Below are 10,129 nucleotides of genomic sequence, written 5' to 3' on the forward strand. Positions count from 1 at the left end.
TGTAGTATCATTACTGGGGGCGAAAGCAAAAACAAAAAGCTTACTGATCTATATATACCTTTCATTAGATAATACTTGCTCAGCCTTCCATGCTGTCAACTCCTCTTCCACTTGGTCCTTGCTGAATGGCCAGTTAGAGTTTTCCTTGTCCACTAACATACTGGACATAAAAATATCATACAAGGGTTAATGATGTCCAGTAATTACTTTTCATAGTTAGATTGTTACAAAGATTTCGAAAATGTTACAACAAAAGGCAAGAAACACCCTCTTGGTAATGTGGAATTGACTCGGACAAAACAAATTTTTTAACACTTCAATCCTTTTCTTTTAATCATGACGCAAGTAATGAAGTTGTTGTGCCAAGGCTATAGAATGAAGACCGACCTTGTTTGCTGGAAGAGCGCGGGAACAATGGCGCTGTACCCTCGTCTCACTGCTAGAAGAGCTCCGACATAGGCACTGATGGTAAGCAGCTCACTGCGAAGGCTACAGCACAACATGGCAATGCATCATATATATCTCAAGTACTGTAAATCAATGTATTTTTCTGGGGCCTTAATTTTGCTGTAAAAGGGAAAAGGAGTTTTTGCAACATTTTAAGTTCACAGTTGAAAAAGTTCTGTAGTACGGTACCATAGTAATACATGTACATTGGAAATGCATGATCAGTGTCACAATTTCACGGTGGAGCAGTCACAGCAAAATTCAACCACCGCAAAGATTTTAAGATCTATTGCACAACAAAGCTCAAATGGTAACAACATGGGGCGGATGCTTTGGCTTACATCTGAAATCATGTCAACATTTTACCAGACTTCTGAGCAACTTTTTAGTGCCAATTTGCCATTTTTTTGCACACGCATCAGTTTTGGGAGTGTTCAGATAGTCATCCATGAGTCATATTGTCCTTACCTGGTACACTTTGGACTATCCAGCTTGTCTGTCCTGGTACAGCCCATGTACTGCACCAGTTCTGCTACATCCTGCACTGTCCAACCAGCTGTGGTCATCCTCTCTGAAGTACAGATGGGAAAATCATCTCAGTAATACATTTAGTTTTTGACAAACAATCAAAAACAAAAATAAGTACTATTTCCACAAAGTCAAATACACTTACAATTGCTTAGAGACTATCCACTCAATGAGTAATTATACATTTATGCATCAAAATCACGTCTATTGTAAAGGATTTCTTGACAAGCCAAGGCACTGGCAAACTATTGCTAATTTATACAAGTAGGTTTTATTTACGTTGACCAACTGAAATAGACTGGCATGACTAGTTAACACTGTCTATATCGAGTAATCATCCTCAGATTCAAGATTACGCTGCTTCCTTCAGAATTTTTGTTTCATTAATTTTGTTGTTGTTGTTGTTGTCATTACTAGTACTGTTGCTACCCAAACCCATTGATACACCTTTAAATGTGTGATTTTCATTAGACATGTCACATGGGTCACTTTTCCATTGGCAACAGGATGATAATCTGCATACAAAAAAAAACTAAATGCTTGAATGCTAGGGTTCTGTAACAATCGTGGCATGCAGGAAGTCTGATACAAAGCTGACTGACCCTTGACGACTTTCAGACCCAGCTCTAAGCCCTGCTCAGGACATGTTGAGAGGAGGTAGTACTTGACAGAATCCATCTCCTGCCCCCCCTCCTCCTGTAGAGCCTGGGCCTTGCTGTAACACTCCTCCATGTCGGGGAACCCAGCCTGCAAATACACACACACACGGCATGTTGGTCTTCAATATTGTTCACATTTCTTTCCATCTGTTCACTACATAAATTGAACTATGTCCTAGGAGGTGATAACCCGCAGTGTACAAATAGGTAATTATATCTGTTCAAAGAATGCTTAGATCTTAGAACTAAATGTAAATGATACTCTAGACTCAACATGCTGATATATTAATTGATACTTATTTGTAGACTCTCATATAGGTAATTCAATGCATATACTTGTTTGTGTGTGTCATAGATATCTGTAGCAGACCTTCCGAAAGTCGCTGTACTTTTGTTGTTTGAATAAAGATTGTATTAAAATGCAACAGACTTTAAGCAGTGGCGTCCAATGGCCACGTGGTTAGGCTAGTGTATGTAAGATTGAAAGGTCACATGACTGATTCCTGGTGCACCTGGCTAGACATTGTGTCACAGATTTTGTCTTATTCTAACATTTTGCATCATGTTCCAGTTATGATATCAAGGCTCTTACAAGTCCAATTTTGGTTGCTGTATGGTCGCTCAGCAATCAACATTTCCAGAAAAGGGGGCCAAACAGTACATGTAACTGCTTTCATGGTTTAAAGAGTCCTTAAGACATCTGTCCTTTTCTTTGTTTGATGATTTCATTATGTACATCAGCCATTTTATTTGAAATCTAAAGGACGATATCTAGGGTATGTGAGCACTCTCCCATGTAATGTATTACACAATTCAGCCTATAGGCTGCATGTTTGACAAATAAATCATTCTGATTCTGACCTTTGCATGGAGATCATTTATTTCTGCCGATCCCCCAGAACAGCTGATACAGAACCTGGCTAGTGCTGCCTCACTGTTGGGCAAACGTTGCAACATCTCCACAGCCAAGTCCCTGTGGAAACAACATTACGGATAAGCTAACACAGTTTTTTAAAACTTTTAATTCAATTATGTCAGCTTTCGTACAGTTTAGCAGCTGGACTGCCGATGGTAGACTGAATGCTGTCAGTATACACTGAAGAAAGAGTTAACTTCACATTTGAAATTCTGTCTATCTCTGATGGTTGTATGAGTCTGATAAAAATTGTTTGATGACTTTTAATACTTGGCTGGTTAGATGCAAACTAAATGATAGGCATTTCAATGGCATCACTTCATTGAGCATTGTTATGTCTAATTACTGAAGAAAAGCCATGATAAATACAAACATTTGTGAATGCTAGACATCCAGGTACAACATTACAATGAATACAAACAAATTTTCTAAAAGAGTCAGACAAAACAGATAGCATCCACTGTCTTTCATCAGTAACTGAGAAAAGATAGTCACTGACAGTTTAAGCAACTGATAATGAAGGATAGTGAATGCTATCTAAAATGTCAGACTCTTTAGACTACACACAAACATGTTTTGGTGCTGCATTTTGATTGGATTAATGTCTCAGGGGTAAGATTTCAGTGGTTACAGATTCATTGTGCACAATGTTTTGACTGAACAAAGCCAAATATACTATACACAATAATATTTTGCTGATGCATTTTGATTAGATCAAAGGCTAATGATGTCACTTCTACAAAAACAGATAACAGTCAATGTCTGCTCCATATACTGTAAATGTCAATTTTGTGGTCATGAGAAAATGTAGTGTTTGCAGTGGTTTTAAGTTCACAATAGCACTACAGTCACATATTGCACAGTAACTGTAACACCGGTGGTTTTAAAATCACAGTGATGCAGCCACCACAACAACTACAAGCATAAAACCACTGCAAAATTTTTTTAATAATTTCAATAATTACAGTACCTACATGTAATGGTTGATCACAAGAGGAGATAAACTTTATTCTGGCATTGATGTAAGGATGATTCCCAGGTCAGTTCAATTCAATCCTTTTTTCTGGTCTGGGAGCAAAATTAGACTTTGTTCATTTTAGTGATGCTGAAGAAGAGTGATGAGTGTCACTCGGAACGTCCAGAAGTAAATTTCTCCTTTTTTATCCAGTTGTAGATATTGAATTGTATTTGAATATTGTTAACCTGGATGTCTAATCTTCATAAACACAGACTTTATTCAAAACCTGATACTGTATCACCGAAGATGCAAACTTTTCCTAGCCACAAGTTGTTTTCATCTTGCTATAATATATAATAATTCCAAATTTTTCAATTTTCTCAAATCCCTGACCAAGAAATTGAATTGCTGTGGTGTCAGTGAAAGAGCAAGGAGCAAAGGAGAGATGACACACCTGTACCCCAAAGATGGCACGCTTGTAATGAAAGTTGACAAAATGAGTAAGTACAGTATAGATCTGTGGTATTAGGCAAAATGTCACCACTACAACATGACATTTTGCATGTTAGAAAGGAAATCTCAACTATGATTTCTTTATGTGAAAAGACTAGCATTTCATTTAACCTAAAGGCCCCTACTGTAAGATTTTAATGTCAAAACCGGGAATGATATGCAGAGCAAAATTTTGCCTTGAATGTATTAATTCTAACATCTTCACAAAAATTATCTTTAAATTTGCCATTCTATCTACAGTCAAAAGACTATGATATAAGTCCACAACACAGGGATGTGCTAAGGATTTGAACCTAGAACTTTTATCATTTAAGAGGTTCATAAGTCACGAAAGAGCAAGTTAATAAGACTAATACTTTAATCAGAGACTCTCGAAAACAAATAAAACACGTACCTCCAAATTTTCAATGTCTGCTCAGTACAGCTTGATCACAAGAACTTTTAGCTTTACAAAACTAACCACAACACAAACCAAAGACCTTATCACCACAATACCCCAACATGCAGCAATGGCTGCCCAACTAGCTGGCTCCAGAGAAACCTTACCATCTGTTGATGCGTGTGCAGCGTTGTGCCAGTAGCTCTGTGGCCAGGTAGGTAAGACGAGGGGTTTTGCCTATAGTTGTGCCAAGACTGATGGCCAGTTCCAGCTCATTCCCACGGATCAACTTGGACATGGCAAGCTAAAAAGAAAACAAAACAAAACAAAGCATTGTTAGAGGTTTCAAACTATACCCGGTCAGCCTATTACCTCAATAGGTAGCCCTGGGTGCCATTACCAGTAGTGACCGCTGGCTCAGCGAACAAAAATTGAGGATGGCACCCAGGTAACTCAAAAGGCACATGTGATTGGCATCTTTAAGTCTGAGACACATAAGGCATATGAAGCACGACAAATTTCAAAATCGTGGTTAGGCCACACCACATCAATTTAATTCCTTGATTCACGGTCTTTCCTTTTTTTTCCCAATTTGAAATAAAAATTTGCCATAAGTCACAGCTCCATTCAGTTATGTTCATTTCCCATATTTATTTATTTATTTATTTATTTCATCTTGAGACAGATGGGTTACCCCTACAACAGTGCATACAGTTAAGATATATAAACAACTATTGATAACATTACAATTATTTTTTCAGCCTCAAAATCCACCTGGTACATTCTTACTTTGGACGACAAGTAGCATGGACACAGTTTAAAAATTGGTCATGACGTGAAGAAGGCTGAGAGGCCATGGTTAGCTATGTTGTGTACATATGACAGGGGCTTTACTGACAAGAATGGCAACAAAATAATAGAATCACAGACATCCTTACTCTGTAGTCTTCCACAGCCAGATGACAGCAGGCTGCCTTCATTGGCTGCCCGTCCTGGAAGTACCAGTCTGCCAAACGTCTGCTGGTCTTGTGTAGGAGCGGCCAGCTGTCCTCGCCATCCTCCGCCACACCGTTGTACGCGGCGTTATTGTACTCCGTCGCCTGCCCAACCTTTATCCCCCCCTCCTGGGCGGCCTGTGCGACCAGCATGGCATCCTGGAGCTCCCCCCGGGAGGTGTAGAAGTCCACCACGCCCTGGACGTCTCCCACGGCAACGCAGAACGGAGCCGCCTCCCGGTTATCCTCAAGGACCTGCTGTTTGGCCCATCTTATAAGGGAAGAGAAAACAACATTTAATGTTTGGATCTTTCACCTGAAATTTCCTCTTTAAACCATCTACTTTAAACCATCCCTTTTTAGTAGTGATGGAGACAAGACGGTAATAATGCATTTATCACTCAATTATCAAGCCCATTTAGGAAATCCAATTAGATTTTAATTAGCAGTGACAGTCCAAAATCAGCTATTGTTCCTACAAGTACTATGGGAAGCTTATTGAGAAAAACATTGCACTGTCCATGCAAAGGAGCAAGAATTATTTTGAAGATCAGGGCACACACACAGAGAAAGAAATATGGAGATTGATTTTGTGCAGCCTTAATAAAGAACTCCCCATTGTACAAGCAAGATTAAGAAATGAAATACCTTCTTGCCAGGGACTTCCAGTATTCCATGGAAACACCAGGAGCTACAGCCAGGGCCTTCTCCCACTGCAGAAATAAACCATGCAATGTTAGGAAGTGCATTTCTAGTCTAGACCATGTCCAGACCTGATTTGGTATGAGACAGGGGCCTTCAGCTTACTACACACAATGCAACACACAGTGCATGCACAGTTCAAACTGTGATTTAGCTTATTGTCATCAGACCCCATCCCAACTTACACCAAAAAGCAGTTACTCAAGTGTCACTGACAAAAGATATAGGATGGTTATCTGAAACATCTGACCATTTCCAAAATCATATCCAGTTGCTTGAGTAACTGCTTTTTGGCGTATCTTATTACCTGGATGTCTAACCTTCATTGACATTGCAAGCAACACACACACAGGGTTTTGTTTCTGTATCCTTCAATCATACTTAAGAATCACATTGGTAAAGTGTTCTAGTATGCGTTGACTGTATGACTGAGCTTTGCATTACACAGAGCATGCACAGTTCAAACTGTGAAGTAGCATTAGTGGGACCGCCTGGCACAATAAGCAGCACGTTTGACTCAGGTCCTGAAGGTCCTGAGTTCAAACCCCGCCGTGTCACCGATCTTGTGCCCTTGGGAAAGGCACTTTACACGACTTTCCTATATAGGCTACAAAAGTCTTCAGCAAATTTAAGTTGGTAGCCTCAAAAACGAAAGAAGAAAGCATATTGCCAACTCACCTCTCCCACCTCCACCATGAGCTCGCAGTACCTCTGCAGGTTGCCCAGCTTCACGTGGATGAGCGCCGCCTGCCGTAGCCGGTCCTCCCTGCTCTGGGCTCCGACCCCGGCGCCGAACTTTGACATGCGCACCACCTCCAGCTCCTGGGCCTCCGACTGAAATCATTTCATTACAAAATCATGTTCAGTTGCTCGAGTAACTGCTTTTGGGGCATATTTTATTGCCTGGATGTCTAACTGTAATCTTCATCAACATTGCAACCAACAAACACAAAAAAAGAACAGCTTCATCACCTGTCTGCCGTAAAGTACCATAGTTATCAACTCAGGATTCATGTATTCAAAAATTTGTTTTTCCCTAGACTATTGTAGAGTGGGACTCTACCAAGCACAGTAGAGACATTCTCACTGGATAGCTTTAAAATCACTCACAGCTAGAAAGACATTAAAGACTAAACACATTTGAAAAATATCACAATTACAGGACAGTTTGATTAAGACGGTCTGCACAAAATTGAAAAGTGGCTCAAGTCGGACGTATGGACACCAGGAAGAATAGAACTTACATGCAATTTGTAAAGTCTAATGGAGATCGAAACAAAGAAACAAACAAACTCACCGCCTTGTAACTGGTGAGGTGCTTCATGTGCATGATGCCCTTCCTGTACACCTGTGGGTTCAGCCCCTCCTCCTCCCCTCGAATCACTGACACCAGGTCCCACAGGTTCTTGGTTCCGTTAGGAGGCTGGGGAAGAGCATGGTGCAGATGTTAGAAACAAAACCAATGTTAATTGTAAACAAATTACAAAGGTGAAGGAGTCATCATCAAGTCAGGTGAAGCGTACAAATAGCGAGTAGTAAGTGCAATGCAGCTGTGCTACAGGTTGCTACTACTGAGTGACTTGTACAGCTGTGTGCATGGCAAACTTACACTGAAGAACTCTGCGAACATCTGCAGCCCCCTGATGTACTGTTCCTGGGCAGGGAGGGCCTCGACGCGCTGTCTGAGATCACGAGACACCCTACCAGACAGCAGGGGAGGTGCACCCGCAGCCATCGCTTGTTCTGAGGAGAACATAGACCAGCATCAGCAGTGGTGTAAGTAAAAACATGGGCAAGTTGTTAATGATTATAAAGACTCGCTCTGATAAGGGGAGATTTACATAGACACTGATCCTGCTAAGTTCTCTATGAAATGCATTTCGTGCAGTGCCTTTTGAGCAAGGAAAACTGCCACCAAGTGACTGCTGAAGACTAATCTGGGTTTTGACCTTGTTAGTTAATGCAGGGGTCACATTTCCAAACCATGCAGCGCCTGGCCAACAGTTTACAGGAATGAAAAGTATGATATATTACAAAAGACAACAAAACACTTTTTTTTTTTTTTTTTTTTTTTTTTTTTTTAAATTTTTTTTTTTATTGCATTTCACAGAAAAGCACAGATTTACAGAAATCAAAAGAAATTACAAAAGTTGAAAGAAAGTACAAAACACAGACCACGGATCCAAAATAATATATCATAAAGGTGGAAATAAACGAACGAAGGCTACAGTGAAAAAACATTTACAACAACTGGTATTCAATCATCTGAACATAGTTAAGGATAACAACGAAGATGGATACTACATGACAGGTAATATGGACAAGTAGAGAAGAAAGTAGAACAATGCCAATGGAAGATAGCAATGGACCAATTAATTAGCAAGGTTAAATGGGAAAGACTCCCATTTACTAAAATGGATATCTAATTTGTTCCTTCTCTCTGCTATCATATATTCTGTCTTGTAATATCTCTTTACATACGAAATGTAATGATTTACAACTAGTTTTTTGTCTCTCTGTATGAAAATATAATGTTTGGCCACTAGAATTAACAAATTCTCGATTACATTACAATTTTCAGATATGTCACCTAAAATAACTGTCTGAAAGTCCAGATGTAAGGTTTTATTTACTATTGTTTTAAACCATATTTCTAAATCTGTCCAAAAAGTAACAACTCTAGGGCAGTCCCAGAATAAGTGTCTAATGGTCTCTACTTCCTCACAATGTGCACAGTTCGGGCTATTTAGAATTTTCCAGATGTATAACATTTTCTTTGTGGCTAACAATCTGTGCAATATTTTATATTGAAAAATTCTTAGTTTCGGGCATATAGTCAGTGCATAAACTAATCTAAAAACCCATTTCCACGGGAAAATTGTATTAAATTCATCTTCCCAGCGTCTTTGTATGTTCAGTGGGTTTCTATTTTCTGATTGCAAAAAGGATGTATAGATAATTTTGTTTATTTTAGTTGCCTTCAGCCATACGTAATTTGCTGTATGAGGTAAGATAGGGCCTATTACTGGTGTGTTGTCTAAAAGCTTTTTTTTCCAGTTTCGCGGTATTGCAGATAATATCTGATTGTACTCTAGCTTATCAAATGCTGTACCGAATTTAGCAAGAAGGCCATTGTAAGATAAAAAGCGTCCATTTGTATCCAAAAGGTCATTAATGTAATAAATTCCATGTTTAAGAGGTTTTTCCCATATAATAGGCGTATTTTCGATTACGATACTTGAGTTGCACCATAAGAGTTGTGCTTGTATCTCTTTCAAAGTTTCAGGAGGTTTAAATTGGAAAGAAAGCCATGCTTTCAAAACATCTTTGAAAAAGGGATTAGGAGAGACAAGTAATCTAATAAAAACATTATTCATTTGATCAGTGGATATCTTTGTTGCGATATCCTTCCCCAAGGACAGTTGTAAGAACGGATACAAATATCTACTAAATATTACGGACGATGTACATAAGAAAGATTTGCGACTTGAATCTTGCTGGAAGAATATTCTTGGAACCCATGAAGCCTTACGGGTAAGGTCAAAAGAAGGTAGATGTATTAATCCTAAACCTCCATTGTCATATGTATTGTAAAGGATTTTACGTTTAATTTTTTCAGGTTTACCATTCCATATGAATTTAAAAATTTTTTGCTCATATGTTTGGAAAAAAGTTTTTCCGGGGGAAGGTAAAGACAAAAATAAGTGGGTAAATTGTGAGACCACAAGTGTATTAATGAGGGTAATCTTGCCATAAAGTGTCATGGGTAACATTCTCCAAGGTTGGAGAGTTCTGTCAACTTTAGTTAACCTATCTTGATAATTGTCTGTAAGTTTATTTATGTCTCCGGTGATCCCAACTCCGAGCATTTTTACCGGTCCATTTGTCCATATTATAGGGAGATTACATGGCAAGGTAAAGTTAGTATTCCTTAAAGTTCCTATTCTTAGAATTTGGCATTTTTTGTAGTTTGGTACCAATCCAGAGATTTTGAAAAATTATTTAAGTCATTTGTAGGCAAAGAGAGATGGA

At 39.0% G+C, this 10,129-nt stretch overlaps 1 protein-coding gene across 1 annotated transcript in view; it reads right to left on the reverse strand.

Annotated features, from left to right (window-relative positions):
• Window positions 1-7,876, reverse strand: part of LOC118422934 (WD repeat-containing protein 17-like) — an 8,826-nt gene extending 950 nt beyond the window's left edge. Inside the window, exons 1-11 of the mRNA XM_035830817.1 lie at window positions 7,707-7,876; window positions 7,395-7,520; window positions 6,776-6,931; window positions 6,044-6,108; window positions 5,339-5,666; window positions 4,568-4,704; window positions 2,496-2,607; window positions 1,578-1,722; window positions 916-1,018; window positions 388-489; window positions 59-160 (exon numbers count right to left, since the gene is read on the reverse strand). Coding sequence (XP_035686710.1) covers window positions 59-160; window positions 388-489; window positions 916-1,018; window positions 1,578-1,722; window positions 2,496-2,607; window positions 4,568-4,704; window positions 5,339-5,666; window positions 6,044-6,108; window positions 6,776-6,931; window positions 7,395-7,520; window positions 7,707-7,853 — 1,523 coding nt within the window. The 5' untranslated portion in view covers window positions 7,854-7,876. The remainder of the gene's footprint in view (window positions 1-58; window positions 161-387; window positions 490-915; window positions 1,019-1,577; window positions 1,723-2,495; window positions 2,608-4,567; window positions 4,705-5,338; window positions 5,667-6,043; window positions 6,109-6,775; window positions 6,932-7,394; window positions 7,521-7,706) is intronic.
• Window positions 7,877-10,129: the final 2,253 nt, after the last annotated feature.

This window comes from Branchiostoma floridae, chromosome 9 (genome assembly GCF_000003815.2).
Source record: "Branchiostoma floridae strain S238N-H82 chromosome 9, Bfl_VNyyK, whole genome shotgun sequence".
NCBI lineage: Eukaryota > Metazoa > Chordata > Leptocardii > Amphioxiformes > Branchiostomatidae > Branchiostoma > Branchiostoma floridae.